The sequence below is a fragment of the Theropithecus gelada genome, chromosome 1, assembly GCF_003255815.1.
Source record: "Theropithecus gelada isolate Dixy chromosome 1, Tgel_1.0, whole genome shotgun sequence".
In the NCBI taxonomy this organism is placed as follows: domain Eukaryota; kingdom Metazoa; phylum Chordata; class Mammalia; order Primates; family Cercopithecidae; genus Theropithecus; species Theropithecus gelada.
Genome location: NC_037668.1, coordinates 79,790,790 through 79,808,719, shown reverse-complemented (window position 1 = coordinate 79,808,719; position 17,930 = coordinate 79,790,790). Strand labels below are relative to the sequence as shown.

At 45.3% G+C, this 17,930-nt stretch overlaps 1 protein-coding gene across 1 annotated transcript in view; it reads left to right on the top strand.

Annotated features, from left to right (window-relative positions):
• Nucleotides 1-17,500, top strand: part of RAB3B (RAB3B, member RAS oncogene family) — an 84,518-nt gene extending 67,018 nt beyond the window's left edge. The window contains exons 5-6 of the mRNA XM_025363227.1: nt 5,100-5,287; nt 17,460-17,500. Of these exons, the coding sequence (XP_025219012.1) occupies nt 5,100-5,287 (188 nt within the window). The 3' untranslated portion in view covers nt 17,460-17,500. The remainder of the gene's footprint in view (nt 1-5,099; nt 5,288-17,459) is intronic.
• Nucleotides 17,501-17,930: the final 430 nt, after the last annotated feature.

The following is a 17,930-nucleotide window of genomic DNA, read 5'->3' as shown; positions in this document are numbered from 1 at the left end:
GAGCCCGGGGGGAAAATCGCGGTGGGCCGAAAGCTGTCCCCACCGCCCCCCTGTGGGGGAAAGAGCGAGACCCCCCGCCAAAAAAAAAAAAAAAAAAAAAAAAAAGAATTCTGAGGTCATATTCAGAAACAGGCAGTGTGGATGCAGTCTATGGGTCTGTGACTGCTGCCTTTGGACACAATTGATAAACATCATTTTTGAGGAGTGGGGGAACATCTCAGATTCAGTTAAGAACTGAGTCCCATTAAAGACAGCAGAAATGTCGTTGTTTTGAAGCCAATTAGGAGGAGAAAAGGACTGGGGGCTAGTCTGGTTAATTGGTTGTCATCTTCCTGGCCTCACTAGATTCTCAGCTCCTAAGAGTCCTTATTAATGAACCTGAGGAAAAGGTTACCTATGGACCTACTAATGAAGAATATTTCAGGAATCTGACAGTAATTGGGTGGGGTGCATTTGGGGTTATTCTGCTAAGCAAAAGAGGCCCTTGAGCTGGCTAGACCCATGAGATGGTAACTTGAGTTCTCACACTCCGGGTACCTTTGAGATGACAGTAAAGACATCTCCTCGGCATGACACAAGAGCTCCCCCTGTTTGGCCCCCTATTGACTCATCTCTCACCACTTAGGATTTTCTGCTCTAAGGATAACAAACTGCTATGGCCCTTTTGGCATAGACCAAGGCTGATTTTGCCCCCTTATCTGTGCTGTATTCATGCTGTCTCCCCTGCCTGTTGTGCTATGCTAGACATGCCTGTGCTCACACATACACTCACAGTGACGTGTCTTTGTCTAGCTGATATCTGCTTAAGCATCAGCTTCTCCAGGAAACCTTCCCTGGTCTCCAGGCTTGGTTAGATGCTTTCTGTGTGCCCTGACAATCTACCCTGGCTTCCCTCCATTCCAACACTTATTACCCTGTAATATTGTCAGTGTGTCTATCTTCCACACAGACTAGGGGCTCCTCAAAGGTAGGGGCTGTGTCTGATTCACCTCACTGTCCCCAATGCCCAGCACAGGGTCTACCATGCTCATTGAACTGAGCTTTCATGACCCACACTATCCGTATCCCCTCAACCACACCCTCCTTGCTCATTCCCACCTCCTTAATTCAACTATTCATTCCACCAACATTCACTAAGCACCTACTCTTCTAGCTGGTGCTGGGACTCAGAATGACATAGTTCCTGTTTGGGGAAGCTCCCTGTCTGTATGGACTTCTGCCATGCAGTGTAAAAAGTGCTATGGCAGGAGGAAGCACAGAGGAGAATGAAGATACCATATGTAAGCTGAGTCCTGAAGAATGAGAAGAAGTTAGGTGAAGAGTCTAGCTTAATTATTTTTAATGTAATTTATTTGTGTATTCATTTATTTATTTATGGTCTCGAACACCTGACCTTAAGCAATCTTCCTGCCTTGGCACCCCCAAAGCACTGGGATTCCAGGCTTGAACCACTGGCACCTAGCCAGTTTTGCTCAGTTTTGACTTTTTTTTTTTTTTGAGACAGAGTCTCACTCTGTCCCCCAGGCAGGAGTGCAGTGGCACAATCTCAGCTCACTGCAACGTCCCCCTCCTAGGTTCAAGCGATTCTTCTGCCTCAGCCTCCCGAGTAGCTAGGATTACAGGTGTGTGCCACCACACCTGGCTAATTTTTGTATTTTTAGTAGAGACGGGGTTTCACCATGTTGTCCAGGCTGGTCTCTAACTCCTGACCTCAGGTGATCCACCCACCTCAGCCTCCCAAACTGCAGGGATTACAGGCGTGAGCCACTGCACCCGGCCTGAGTTCTGATTTTAAAGGCTCACATCCTCACTAACTTCAAGAAGCTTCCTCCTCCTCTCCTTCCCTGCCAGCCTCTCCCTCTCCTGCATCCCTGCATGACCTCTGGTTTCCTCTACCTGGGTTAGAATGTTACAGCTTGTTCTGTTGCTGTTCCAACTGAGAGTGAGACAAGGAAGCATAAGGGATAGACCTCTGGCCCATCTCTTGAGTCTCAGTTTTCCTGTCTGCAAATTACAAGTGATAACCTTTACCTTGCCCCACCCCACTCACATGATTGCTTTTGTATTTGTGAACTGTTAATGTGAACTGCAGATGTGAGAGACTGATGCCTTTATTAGTATGTCTTTTCTACGACTATAATTGATCTTCCTGTATCTGTATCTGTAACACTCAACACAAGACATGACACAAGGTCAATGTTCAATAAAGACTTGGTGGGCCAGGCACCGTGGCTCATGCCTGTAATCCCAGCACTTTGGGAGACCGAGGCAGGCAGATCACCTGAGGATGGGAGTTCCAGACTAGCCCGACCAACATGGTGAAACCTCATCTCTACTAAAAATACAAAAATTAGCCGGGCATGGTGGGCACCTGTAATCCCAGCTACTCAGGAGGCTGAGGCAGGAGAATTGCTTGAACCTGGGAGACAGAGGTTGCAGTGAGCTGAGATTATGCCACTGCACTCCAGCCTGGGCGACAGAGCAAGACTCCGTCTCTCAAAATAAATAAATAAATAATTAAAAAAAAAAAAAAAAAAAAAGACCTGGCTTATTGATTGACCCTAAGTGATGAAGACAAAGAGATTTTCCCAAAGGCCCTGGGAGACAGTAGAGGTTCAAGGAAGCTGGGAGTAAGGTGGGCCAGGAACATATAGGAAAGAGAATTGCCATGTATTTGCGTGCCAATCACGTCATATACTTTCATGGATTTAATTTTCATTACTATCCTATGGAGTAGGTAGTATTCACCTCATTCTACAGAGGAGGAAACAGAGACTGGGAGCAATTAGGCAACTTGCCCAAGATCACGCAGCTAGTAGCTGCCCTCTGTACAATGTGGCATGTCCTCCCCTCAGTGCCACTTCCTCACAAGGGATTTGTACCCCTGGCCTTGAACTGTGTCCTCATCTTCATCTGAGCTGAAAACCTATTTACTTATTTACCTGTCTGCCTCTTTACTAAATAAGCAATACATTCCCCGCACCTCCCCAAACACTGCCACTTGTGATAAGGCAGTCAAAGACTGGGTAGTCAATTTTTGTGATGTTCATTAAGGAAAAACGATATGCTGGAGGGTCTCTGAAGCTGACTGGGTTTCTATGGCCTGAGGATAATGAGCCAGCAGCTGCCTCCTTCATCACATGTCCACAATTAGCGGGCACTTCTGCCGCTTGTCTTTCTCAGGTCAGGAAATGGGCCACGGGAGAGGCTGTCAGCTGGAGGGGTGGGCTGGCAGGAATGGCGTGTGCCTTCCAGCCAGAAGGCTGGGAAAAGAGGGGCTTTGTTTATACCTGGGCTGCTTCAGCCCTCTCTGTGGACGGTGGAATAATAGGGAGAAAGAGGGAGGGGGAAAGAGATCCCTCCTTTGTTAGAGAAGATGATAAAAGAGGGAGAAAGAGATGAATAGGAGGTGGGAGGAACAAGTTGAAAGAACAGAAAGAAACTGTCTTTATAACAGGCCACTTTTTTACAGCAATGTATTCATCATCTCACTCACTCCTCCCACCTGTTCTTGGTAGGAAGCCACTGTTGTTTTCCTTATCTGACAACAAGGAGTCTGAGAATTAGAGAGGTTAAGTGAGCAGAGAGGTGAAGTGACTTGCCCAGACTCAGATACTGTTAGTTGGATTAAAGCAGAGGAGGTCAAAGACACTTGTAAAGGAAGAAAAAGGTATAATCGGAGGGGGTGGGGGGGGGCGGGAAGCCAAGTGAAAGAGAAAAGGGGGAAGAAATGAGAGGCAGAGCTGTGTGTGGACTTTGCAGACAGCCAAACCCAGGTCTAAACCCAGTTTCCGCTGATACAGCCACATGACTGTGTGAGTTATGCTGTCCCTCATATTCTCATTTATAAATTGGAGATGTTATTTACCCAACTGGTTATTGTGAGGATTAAAGATGATATCAGTAAAGCTCCTAGCATAGTGTCTGGCATATAGTAGTTGCCCCAAAGATATTAGGAATCCCAAGGAGAAAGTGGAAGGGACACAGGGGAAAGGCTCCGAAAGAAGGGAAAGAGGAAGGCAGACAGACAAGAGAAGTGGGAGAGGGCCAGGGACTGATGGAAAGTGCCACTTTTGCTTCTAAGGGCTGCCACCAAGTTGACCAAGATTCATCAGGTAGAAAGCAGCCTTTTTGAAACAGGAGGGCCTTTGCTGTGTCTCTTGGGACAACCAAGTTCTGTTCATCACAGAAAGTGTCGTTAAGGGTCTCAAGATACAAAATAGACAAGAACGTTGCACACCTCAGATGTAGTTTTCCCTGGGCCTTTTGTTGGGTTTGTGGAGGGAGGGTGAGATCTGTTGGATCATTTCAGTGGAATTCAGGGAGGGGAAACCCCACTAAGTGGAAATAAACCAGTGTGGCTATGGGTGGAAAGGGCAAAGAAGACTTATTCAGTGTGAATCTTGAGGTGCCTTCTAGAGCCCAGACTGGAGCTGGCCAGCCTAGGGGGAATGAGAGGCAGGGGAAAGAGGAGGAAAATCCCTGTGAAAAAGTCCAAAACTGGGGTTTCTCATACTGGTGCTTTTCCTTATCTTGGGCAAGCTAGCTTACTTCTGTAAGCCAGTGTTTGCATTAGTGAAGTGGAGAGGATCTGACTGACACTTCTTCCCCAAGGGCAACATGAAGATCAAATAAAATAATCTATGTGATAAGTGCTTTGGAAACTGTGAAGTGCTGTGGACACACATTTATGCATTTGTTCTGTCAGCAAACACTAATGACCCCCTTTGTGTCAGGCACAGGGCTATATATTTCACATACATCGTCTTGCCTGATCCTTGAAATAACTCTATGAGGTAGGTAAAATTATCCCTTTTTTACAAACCAGGAAATTGATTTGTAAAGAGTTAAGTGACTTAGCCTGGAATTAAACAGCTGGGCAGTGGTACAGCTAGGATCAGTCTGACTGAAAGACCAGTGCAGGAAACTCCTGCCCTGTGCCATCTCCTTGAAGCAGAATCCCCTGTCCATGGAATTGGGCCTCTTTGCTTCACTCCTGAGCACTGGAAATATTAATCCAGAGTGCTTGGGCTGAGGGCACAGAAGGGTTCCAGCAGAAGGGATGGAAAAGGCCTTATCTGTATCTCTCCTCTTTCCAGGGTTTGATTTCTTTGAAGCCAGTGCAAAGGAGAACATCAGTGTAAGGCAGGCCTTCGAGCGCCTGGTGGATGCCATTTGCGACAAGATGTCTGATTCGCTGGACACAGACCCCTCGATGCTGGGCTCCTCCAAGAACACGCGTCTCTCGGACACCCCACCGCTGCTGCAGCAGAACTGCTCATGCTAGGCAAGGCCCACCTTCCTGACCTCCCCTCGTTGTGGCCCCACATCCAGTCTGCTTCTCCCTGTTACACACTGTCCACTCTCAGCCCCGACCAAGATGAGCTGCTGCTGTTCTTTGCCTGCCCCCAGGGTTCTCTGCAGATGTTCCCAGTAATAGATACTCAGCACTAGACTAACAGAACAGGTCACTACATGGGTGGAGATTCACTTTGCAAAAGAAGACTCTGTTTTATGAAGGGGATTCACTACAGGGACTTAAAAGCAGTCTCTTCTCTGCCTTTAAAATGAGAGTTCCTCCATTTACCAAAATTTGACACACCCACATTCTTCAGGGGCATGCCAATTGCGTAAAGTGAGGCTGGCTCGCCTGCATAGCTAATCCTATTAAAGACAACTTCCCAAAGCACAACGTGCTTGTTTCCTATCGGGCTCCCTGTGGGGCTTTCTCTCACTGCAAGTCAAGCTTGGGCTCTCAAAGCCCTGTGCCTGTTACCACGGATGCCCACGGGGCCTGGGCAGTTGCTGTGGTGACAGGCAGAGCTAATCTTCAGAGAGCTCAGACTCTCTAATGATGCTGAAGGAGCAAAGGCTGAGTCAGGAACACACTGAAGAGAAAATGATTATCCCCTACAGAATGTCAGAGGTTCCTGCTATAGGAAAGAGCAGGCACATATGCTCAAGAAAGACAAACAGAGAAAAAGAGAAACAGGCAAGATCAAGACACAGATCATGAGTTTCTGATTTTGCTGCTTTCCAGTTGGTTCTTAACTGTGGGAACTTAGTAAAATTGGCGATTGGTTCTTAGACTTCTAGAACCTGAGGATTTTAGAGTTGACGGGATTCCCAAATTTACCTAGTTTGACTAGTCAATTCTAACCTTCCTTTTTCTGACAAGTGACTGTCAAGCCTAACAACCAAATCTCTTTCTTCTAAAGCACACCTTCTAGGCAGGGACAAGAGCTCATTTTCCACACCATCTTGGTTAACTCTCATAGAACGTTTTCCTTGCTTCAAGCTCAAATCTGCCTCCTGGAAATTCTTCTTCTTCCCTCCCTGTTGGTACCAGCTCTGCTGTCAGAGACTTCACAGTCTCTGCCCTCTCTGCCCTGTGACACCCTCGGACTATTTGAGAACACGAATCATGACTCCTGGGACTTGCCTTTTCTCTAGGTCAATACCTCTATAATTCCATCGGCTGTTCGTCATAGGCTCTTCTCCCCATCCTGCCCCTTTCCTGCAATCCATCTTTTAATTGCTCTTGAGCAGTCTAACTGAGAAGTGTGATTTGAAGCAAAATAAATCTAAGGTGGTATGACCCTGAAAAAATTGAGAAAATTGAACTCAAAGATCCTGATCCCAACCCCATTCTCCTGGGAGTGAAACCTTAGTTTCTACCAGAGAGCGTGGGAAACCACTTCTGGTGGAAGCCCCTTAATTAAACACCTGAGGAAAAAAAGAAAAGAAACTCAGAGACCAGAATGAATTCGCTCATTATTCTAGCTTGCTTGGCCACAGGGACATATTTGGTTTGGGCTGAAATAATGACATAGAACTGGCAATGATTCCAGAAAATCTTTCTTCTATATCATGGTCTGAATCCTCAGCCACCTCAAAAGTCAGCGGGCAGGGGGAGTCTCTCCCCAGTTTTCTCTTCATTTCAAATGAGGCTCATTGTCCTAGAAAAGTACATTAACTAGCAGCTAGTCCAATGACTAAATAAAAGGACCATCCAGGGCACTGTGGCTCACACCTGTAATCCCAGCACTTTGGAAAGCCAAGGCAGGAGGAACACTTGAGGCCAGGAGTTCGAGACCAGCCTGAGCAATATGGTCAAATTCCATCCCTACAAAAAAAAAAAAATTAGCCACATGTAGTGGTACACGCCTATAGTCTCAGCTACTTGGGAGGCTAAGGCAGGAGGATTGCTTGTGCCCAGGAATTTGAGGTTGCAGTGAGTTGTAATCATGCCACTGCATTCCAGTCTGGGTGACAGAGTAAGACCCTCTCTCTCTTTATCTCTCTCTCTTTCTCTCTCTCTCTCTCTCTCTTTTTTTTTTTTTTTTAAAGGAGTCAGCTCTACAAAGATGCTGCTTTCTTTGATGCAATGCAGAGAACAGAGCTTTGGACTTGGAATCAGGAGACCTAGACTCTGTCATTAAATCAACTGTGACTCTGGACCAGTTACTCCCCATTTTTGAGTCTTGATTTCCTACTTATAAAATGAGGGAGCTTATTTGGATGATCTTTAAGGTCCCTTTTGGCACTAAAAACTTGGTGACTCTTTTTTCTTACCTTCGCCATTTCAGTTGATTCACCAAACAAACTTGAGAGATCAGGATTGGTATCCCAGTGTTGGCCAACTCTGATGTCATGCTTACTCTGTACTAGACATTGTTCTAAGCATTTTACGTGCATTAACTCATTTATCTTCCCAACATCTTGTGAGGGAGGCACTACAGTGAGCCTGGTTTGAAGATGAGGAAACAAAGGTACAAAGAGGTTCTAGCTTGACCTCTAAGGTCACATAGGAAGTAAGTGGTAGAGCTGTAGTTCACATCCAGGCAGTAAGTTCCAAGGTCTGTGTTCTTAACCACATTCTGGGCTGCATCTTTTATAGACAAACTATGATCCAGAGGGATTACGAGAATTGGATCACATACCAAGAGAGTGTTAAAGCCACATTAGGATTCAATTCCAGGGCCATCAGATTCCAAGTCCACTGGAGAAAAGATGTATATCTCTAATCTGTTAACAAATTGCTCAACTACTCAGACTAATCCGAGGTGATGGATGTCTCATGCTCAGGAAAGGCAAGTCAGTCTCTGAGGCAACAGATCCCATGGGCCTGGGTAGAAAATGCCCAGTGCTTCCCAGTCCCAAGTGCTGGCTTTCCCTGTACCTGCCTCTGCCAGGCAACACTTAGCAGGCTCCCAAGCAGCAGGAGCCTCCATGTTCCACTTTGAACAGCCTCCATGCTCCAGCAAGGGGGCATTTGTGAAGAGTGACTTGATTAACTTTTCTGACCATGGGTATAATACAGTTGCTTCAGAGGGCAGTGATTCTGGGTGTAATTTTTACACTGTAACATTGTATACAGTGTCACAGATAATTACTGTTTTTTTCTGGTCGTTAACACTCATCTACTTTAGTACTAGGATTTCAGACCAAGGTTCTCATGACCCCTGGATATTTTAGTATCTGTATCCAATAATCTTTTCTCTCCTACTGAATATTCAGGCAAAGATCAAATTGTTTTCTTTAAAACTGTCAAATTCTGTAAAACTCAGGAGCCAGTTCAAGGAAACAGGCGTCTTCACAATAGATGGAATCAAGAGTTAAATGTTGTAGTGGCAAGCTCATCTACTGGGCAACAGACAACCAGACCTACTTGTGAGATGGCAGCTCCCCAGCCCTGCTCTGTGACCTCATTTCTGTCGAATGAAAGGCAGCAGCTTCCAGCTGATTGCAGCATAGTGGTCATCAATCACAGTAATAGCGCAATTAGCCACCAAGGTTCAAGCTGCATAATATGTGTTAGTGGCAACTTGTCCTGGATTTAATCTTCCTAAACAATCCAAATAAAATATTTAAAAACTCTTGACTTCTGGCTGGGCGCAGCAGCTCACACCTGTAATTCCAGCACTTTGGGAGGCTGAGGTGGGCGGATCACCTGGTTCAAGACCAGCCTGGGCAACATGGTGAAGCCCCATCTCTACTAAAAATACAAAAATTATCCAGGCGTGGTGGCGGGCACCTGAAATCCCTACTCAGGAGGCTGAGGCAGAGAATTGCTTGAACCTGGGAGGCGGAGGTTGCAGTGAGCCGAGATCGTGCCACTGCACTTCAGCCTGGGTGACACAGCGAGACTCCATCTCAAAACAAAACAAACAAACAACAACAACAACAAAAAAACCTCTTGACTACTAAAGAGGCAAAAGTAGGCCAAAAGTGCGATACAGTATTGTGTTTGTTTACATCTATTTTAAATGCATGTGTATCTGTAAATACAAAGTGATTCGTGACTTATTGTCTCCTCAGTCTGTAGCATTATTAACTTCTAGGAGCAGCAGTCGGGTATAGTGTACTGAATGGTCACAGACTCATTGATCATCAGATCTGGAAAGGAGCTTAGAGAAGATCTGTTCCAGCCTCCTATCTTATAGAAGGGAAGGTTGACGTCCAAGGATTGGAAGGAAATCTCCTAATTATTCTGAGAGTACTGCAGTGATGGCGCCAGGACTAGGTCCTGGATCACCTCTAAGAAGACACTTAGCTATTTGAGTATCGACTAGGGCCTAGCATTATTAAGCACTAGATAAATACAGGTGAAAAGAAATGATCCCTGCCTGCAAGGTCCTTATGGTCTAATGGAGGTGCTGCTTCTAAAATATTGTTATCCCAATTTGGTAGTCAAGGAAACAGCCCTGGAAAAGTTAACATGCTCAAGTCACCCACTAGTATCATTTGAACCCTCCTCTCTCTGACTCATGCTCTTTTAAATTTTTTTCTTCTGATTGTCTTAGAAGGGTAGATGGGATATACCCTCTGGTAGTACCAGGCGCCCAAGGATTCTTAGAGTTAAATAACCTCAGTTAATTAAATAACCACAATTGCTTGGTGACCGAAGCCTTATAACATCCGCAGAATAAGACCATTCTCCAGACCTGACTCCCCAACTCTTATCACCTGCTCCTGCCGCCACTAAGCTCCTTGCTTGGATATCAAGTATATCCAGGAAGGCTAAGAAGTATATGAGGAATGTTTGTTTGACTTTGTTTGCCAACAGTTTGGGGGAAGGGGAAAGAACTACAATAATCAGTGTCCTGGGATCTCATTGATTTCCGATTCCCCGTCCCAAGCCCACCCAATTACCTGCCATAGTTGGGGAATCAAGTAGCATCCTGTGGCTGGAAGTAGATGCAAAACACTAGTCCATGAGATATAAATACTGTTAAATGATGGCTTTTTTTTTTTTTTTTTTTTTTTTTGAGACGGAGTCTTGCTCTGTAGCCCGGGCTGGAGTGCAGTGGCCGGATCTCAGCTCACTGCAAGCTCCGCCTCCCAGGTTTACGCCATTCTCCTGCCTCAGCCTCCCGAGTAGCTGGGACTACAGGCACCCGCCACCTCGCCCGGCTAGTTTTTTGTATTTTTTAGTAGAGACGGGGTTTCACGGTGTTCGCCAGGATGGTCTCGATCTCCTGACCTCGTGATCTGCCCGTCTCGGCCTCCCAAAGTGCTGGGATTACAGGCTTGAGCCACCGCGCCCGGCCAATGATGGCTTTTTAAGGTCCTGATCCGTTATATGAAGTAGGCAAAATTCAAATTTATTTATTCATTTATTTTCTCAACAAATGAATATATATTATGTGCCAGGATGTGAGCAGTGGCAAATTAGGCACCGTTCTTGCTTTCATGAAACATATAGCTTCATGATTTAGTCTAGACGTTGTCAAATCATCACCCAAATATAATTACAAAGTACTCTAAAGGAAAGGCACATGATGCTATGAGAACATTCACCTGGGAAACCTGAATCACCTTTGAGAAACTGTTTCAGGGGCTCTTGGAAGTCTACTGCTCCCAAATATCTCTGCTGCCCACTGGCCATTGCTTTACATTCCTCAATTCAGCTTTCATCTTTTAGTGCTAACCTTTGATGGCTGATCAAATACAAATGCCCTAAGAAGAGTAAGGATAGGAGAAGGAATATCTGTACCTGTGAAACATTGTTAGGCTGCCTGGCTATGAGTTCATTGTTGTTTTCTGAAGGACATAACCAACCACTCCAAAATGTATAGGCTTAAAACAACAAACATGTATCATTTCTTATGATTCTGTGGGTTGGCTGGGTGGTTCTTCTGGCTGAGGCAGGATGGTCTAGGATAGCTACATCCATATGTCTGGGGTCCCAGTTGAGATGACTGGGGCTGTTGAGGCCTTTCTCCCTGTGGTGTCATCCTCCAGAAGGCTGCCCAGATTTGTCCATATGGTGGCAGGAGTTTCCTCAAAGCAAGAGAGGGCAAGACCCAACACAGAAGCACTTTTCAAGCTCTGTTTCCATCACATTTGCAAATGTCTCACTGATGAACACAAGTTCCATGGCCAAGCCCAGTTTTAAGAAATGGAGAAATAGGGCTAGGCTCGGTGGCTCAGGCCTGTAATCCCAGCATTTTGGGAGGCCGAGGCATGCGGATCACTTGAGGTCAGGAGTTCTAGACCAGCCTGGCCAACATGGTGAAACCCCATCTCTACTAAAAATACAAAAATTAGCTGGGCGTGGTGGCGGGCATCTGTAATCCCAGCTACTTGGGAGGCTAAAGCACAAGAGTTGCTTGAACCCAGGAGGAGGAGGTTGCAATAAGCCTAAATCATGCCACTGCACTTCAGCCTGGGTGATAGAGCCAGACTCAGTCTCAAAAAAAAAAAAAAAAAAAAAAAAATGTTGGGGGAATAGATGCCATCTCCTTATGGGAGGAGCTACAAAATACAGTGACCAATTTTTCAATCTACCACAGGAAGCATCCTCAGTTCTCTGAAACTATGTCTGGTACGTGTCTTGGGGTCTTAAAACGTGGCTCTGATGGTATCACCAAAGACAAGTGGCAAAATCGTTTAGGGCAGGGCAGTCTTATCATTTGTTTAGTAGTTATCCGAAGGATTTACTTTGGAGGAATCAAGACGCTTCTAGATGAAGAAGTTTTGATGCTTGTTAAACAGTCCATTTGGATACTTCTTAGCTATCCTCGATGGACGAATCTGACTTCTCATTTCACAGGATTCATTGTAGATAATGGTTGTAATTCCTACCTGAAGTTCCTGGCCAGAAGCCCAGCAGAAAGATTCAGTATATGCAGAAAAGATGACTCCAAAAACAGTTGGGCCTTCTGTTCTAACTGTACTTCCTTCCTTGATGTACTCGTCTAGTCTCGAGGCTTTAAATGTCAAGTCTTTGATAATAACATGTGTACCTAAGTGCCTACTGGACATTTTCATGTCTCAAACTTAACATGTCCAAATTGAAACTTGTGATTCTGTCCCCAAACTTGTTTGAACCCCAGTCTTCACAGAAAACTAGGTGCCATCCTTAATTCTTTGATTTTTCTCTTTTTCTTAGCCTCCTTGTCTAATCTAGCAGCAGATCCTAGGGTTTTACTTCTAAATATATCTCAAATCTGATCATTTTTCTCCATTTTCATTGCCATGACCTTGGTCCAGGCCACCATTGTTTTCTGCCCTAGAGAGCTACCACAGAGTTCCTAACGTTTTCCTACTCGCATAATTACTCCCCATTAGTCCATTTCTCTCATAGGAGCAACTCTATATATGTATATTATTTATGTATTTATTTTTTGTAGAGACAAAGTCTTGCTATGTTGCCCAAGCTGGTTTCAAATTCTGGCCTCAAGCGATCCTCTTGCCTTGGCCTCCTGAGTCACTCGGATTGTTTGTATGAGCCACCTCAATGGCAATCTCTTAAAAATCTAAATAAATGAACAGCTCAGTAACACTGAGGTTTACTTCAATACCCCATACAAAAACAATCCAAACCTTGGCAAGGTGGTGAAACCCTGTCTCTACAAAAAATACAAAAAATTAATTGGGCATGGTAGCCTGCACCTATAGTCTCAGCTACTTGGGAGGCTGAGGTGGGAGGATCGCTTGAGCCCTGGAGGTCAAGAATACAGTGAGCCATATCCATGATTGTACTTCTGTGCCACTCCAGCCTGGGTGACAGAGCAAGACCCTGTCCCCCTCTCAAAAGAAAAGAAAAAGAAAGAAAAGAAAAAGAAGAAAAGGAAAGAAAGAAACGAAGAAAATTCAGAAACTTCCATTATTAATAGTACCTATTTTATTGATTCTGTTTCTAGCCTGAATCTGCTTCTAACTTGCTATAGGATCTCTGGTAAATCATTTCCTGTAATAAGCAACTATCACCTCTCTCGTTGTTTCTTTCAGAAATAGTAATCTCTTCTTTAGTAGTACTACTACTCCCTTACCCAAACCAGGTGATTCTAGTGAAGACTGTCATTAAAGGGAGCATGTGATCAAGCAGGGCCCATCAGAATCTTTCCCTAAGATTTTTATAAAAGCTGGACCTATTCTTTTTCCACTTGAGTGGCAAATATGTGAAGATATGAGGTCTAAAACTGTGATGGCTTATTCTCCACCCCTGTGTAGATTCTGGTCTATAGTAAGAGAAAACAATGCCATTAGGCAGCGGGCAGCAGAGACAGGTGAGAAAGAGTGTGGCCTCTGGTTTTCCAGACCCTGATTCTGGTTTCTTGAGGCTTGGCTGATCACCTCTTCCTTTGATTCTGTTAGAAAGCTCAGCGTATCTTTCTTTTTTTTTTTTTTTTTTGAGACGGAGTCTCGCTCTGTCGCCCAGGCTGGAGTGCAGTGGCCGGATCTCAACTCACTGCAAGCTCCGCCTCCCGGGTTTACTCCATTCTCCTGCCTCAGCCTCCCGAGTAGCTGGGACTACAGGCGCCCGCCACCTCGCCCGGCTAGTTTTTTGTATTTTTTAGTAGAGACGGGGTTTCACCGGGTCAGCCAGGATGGTCTCGATCTCCTGACCTCGTGATCTGCCCGTCTCGGCCTCCCAAAGTGCTGGGATTACAGGCTTGAGCCACCGCGCCCGGCCAGCTCAGCGTATCTTTCTAATAAAACCCCCCTTTGCTTTGCATGTTGGAGTTAGGTTCTTATCACTTGCAACCAAAAATATGTTGTCTCCTCTTTGGTTCTCAGTTTTCTCATTTATATGTCCTTCTAGCTCCAAAGTATAGAAATTCTAATTAAAAAAAAAAAAAAAAAAAGCTGGGTCTTTCCGAAAATCCCACTGATATAGATTTTCTGATCCAGACTGTATAATCTGGAAAAGAAGCCTACCCTCATCTCTATCCTCTCTTCCTGTACCTGAAGGAACGAAGAAGAGGGATTTCTCAAGGTGAGAAGCAGTTCTCCATGGACACTGATGACAGCACAGGCAAAGGTTCCTATGACTAGGGATCACTGTCCACACAGAGTCTGGCTTCCCAGGTTTACAGCAGGTAGACAAAACAGCTAACTCCACTGCCACTCCTTTCTCCACATCCGTTCCTATTTCTCAGCCATCTCAGTGACATCCACCATCTTGAGAGTCAACTACTGACTGGACTGAGTTGTGTGCTTCTGTTTACTTCTCTTCTGTCTTTTTCAAGTGGCCAAATAGCAAACGCTTAAATAGGAAATCTCTGGGAGACTTGAATAAAAGACTTTGGTTGGTAGAAAATCATGTCACAAAAAGACTAATAGACAGCAAAGTAAGTCAGCAAGTCCCTGAGCAGTAGGATTAGGATTCCTGTCTCCTTTCAGATTCGAATGCATCTCTTTCTGGGGTTAACAGTGGACTGGGATAAAGCTAAGAGATTGTGTAGCTTGGGTTAAGTCATTCTTATCTCTGGGCTTCAGGGGCTTAGACCAGATAGTTTCTAGGGGCTCTCTTGGTGCTGATGCCTTGGGGTTCTGTGGCTGTTTTCTGTCAGAGCTGCAAGGGGCAAACAGGATTTTGGCAGCAATCCTTTCATTACTAAAGCTTCCTTTCTTCTCAGGTGCAGTGAAAAGAGCCAAGGCTGTGTGACCCCCTCATCACTTAGCCAGGTGTATGGTCCTGGTTTCTGAGGCTGCCAGAAAGTATCTTAGCAATTTGTGTCTGGTGGTCCATGCCTGACTATCCTAGGCTAGGTGTTCCTAAAGAGTAACAAGAAGAAGAGAAACAAGAATCTCTGACACTTGTTGAGAATAGAGTCCCATTTGTTTGAGAAGAGACACCAAGCAGCCATGTTTATGTGCCAGAAATGCATTCCACCTCAAGGAGGACTAAATTAATGGACCAGTGTGTGCCAGGCTAAGCTGGGCAAGATCTTTCTGAGGACAAACTCTGCCATGCGGCTAGAAGCCTGGAAACTAAAAGGACTGCATGTAGTAAGTAAACTATCTTCAAACCCCTGTAAGCATCAGACCACAGGATGAGGTTTCAGAAAGTCATAAGGCAGAGTAGTTGAGGCTACAGGGCTTACAGTCTGACAGACCTGGGTTCGATTCTTGGGTCTTCGTCACTAACTAGTTTTGTGACTTTGGGAAGATGACTCCCGGAGCCTCAGTGAACTTCAGTTACTTCATATGTAAATGAAGTAATAATATCTACTTCACGGGGCTGTTGAAAGGATTAAACGGAGAATGGGTGTAAAACCCTTAGCACATTGTCATGCACACACGGTAGATGCCGAACGTGTGATGTTGGCACTACACAAAGTAATCCCAATCAGGCAGAGCTAGGCAGGCAAATCTAATCCAGGATCTTTGGTAAGGGGACTGAGAACCAGAGAATGGAGAAAGCCAGTGTAAACACCGTGAGCAAAGGAGCAAGAGAAGGGGCGTTGTATAAGTAGGAGATGGAGCCTGGACTTACTAACTGGATCAGGGTAGAAGAATCCAGCCAGGACCAAGGGAGGAGAGTCCAGGAAAATGCCATGAGCAGCTCTGTAGCATGACCTTGTTGGGCTGGGTTAAAGTAGGGGCTGCCACCAGTCACCTGACGGAAAGGTACCTCATGCACTTCCTCCTTCCCCCGGAGATCAGCCTCCAGGAGTGAGGAGTGAGCCCAGAATGAGAGTTTAGAGTGCTCTGGAGCCTTTGTTAGAGGTACCCTTCAACACTCAGAAAACCAGGATTCCAGAGATCTGGGTTTGAGTCCTGACTTTGCAGCATACTAACTGTGTGATCTTGAACCAACATATTTTCACCTAATGAGGCTGACAATCTTCCCTACTTCACAAAATAGTTATGAGAGTCAAATAAAAGTACATTTTAGAAAGTGAAATGCTGTGGACATTTAAGGTGGAGCCACTGTGAGAGTCTTGGGGAGAAGATGGTATTCGTCTCAGAATGAAACCGAATACACCCCTCCCAGAGACCTTTCCAAGGATCCCCTCCTTCCTTTAGCTCCTTCCCCCAACCTCAATACACATTCCTGTCCCAGGAACCTAACCTCACCAAAAATACCCGGGCCAACATGCCTTACACCCAGAGGTTTGGTTGGCTTCAGAGAAACTTCTGGAGGCTAAAAGCAGCCAAGAAGAATCAGCCACTACAAGCTGGGCCTGGATGAACAGAGCAGTGAGCTGTGATGGGGCTGGGGTCCAGGAGGAGCAGGCAGGAGACATAATATTCAAATATTATAACAAAAATCATCGATCATGTGTTTGGCGCTTTACAGTTCCCAAAGCACTTTCCCATCCATGCCCTGATGATCTTTGATACAACACGGTGATGTGGGTTTTATTATTCCCAGTACAGATGAGGAAAATTGAGGCCTGCGTCAGTGAAGCAATCTATCCAAGACTACATAGAGAAGGCAGTAAATGGCAGGGTTAGTCTCAGAACAGGGTAGCGTCTGTACCCCCTGCAGTGGGCAGTCCTAATTCTGAACTTCACCTATCTGGGGGTAATAGAGGGGAGCAAGAGGAAGGCTACTGAAGAGAACACCTAAACATCTGTTTTGTCTACATATGACTTCCTCTGCTTGTGGGAGAGAAGGAAGGAAAGGAACACATTCCCTTTGCCAGCCCCACAACCCCAACAAAATTAAACCCTGGAGCAGGTTGAGCAGCAGCGGCTTCCCTCAGATCCAGGAGCCAGGGGCAGATGATCTATCTCTGCGGCCACACAGAGATGTCACCGTATGCAGTTTGCATGTCATCTTCAATTCCCCGAACTGCTCTTTCTAATTTATTCAACCGGGGACCAGGCTGGTCTCATGCCAACCTAGGAGATGCAGTATGAGCAGAATTCCTCAGGAGGAACAATTAGCAAAAACTGAAGTTGTCTCTCGATAGGCCTGAGCGGAGAGAGGAACAATAGCTCTCACGTCTCTCCCCATCAGATTCGAATTAAGCAGATGTTCTCATGCTTTTTTCTTCTTCCTATGTTCTGTATACTGACACCTCTTCTCAGTGGCATATGAAATATGAAATGTCATGTGGTGTTGTGAGTTTGTATAAATATAAAGGAATATATATACAGAGTAGCAAAAGAGAAGATCTCATTTACAAATGTCTATGGTGTTTCCTTGTTCTGTGTTGATCTGTTTTGTTGATACAAACTGAATTTTCTTAATGTATCTTCTATCTCTATTATAGTGGCAATGATGGTATATGCATTAAAGTTCTTCTGAATTGTGTATCACTTGTAGAGTGACTCTTTCCTGAGTTTGTGCTAAGAACTTCGGGCAGAGGACACTGGCCACAGCGACTCATGCCTGTAATCCCAGCACTTTGGGAGGCCAAGGTAGGTGGATCACTTGAAGTCAGGAGTTCAAGACCAGTCTGGACAACATGGCAAAACCCCATCTCTACTAAAAATACAAAAATTAGCGAGATGTGGTGGTGGGCACCTGTAGTCCCAGCTACTGGGAAGGCAGAGGCAGGAGAATTGCTTGAACCCAGGAGGCGGAGGTTGCAGTGAGCCGAGGTCATCCCATTGCACTCCAGCCTAGGCGACAGAGCAAGACTCCGTCTCAAAAAAAATGAACTTTGGGTAGAGATTCTTGCATTCAGAGATCTTTAAGAGGAACTGGAAAATAGATCCAGCACTGATGCAACAAAAGACAC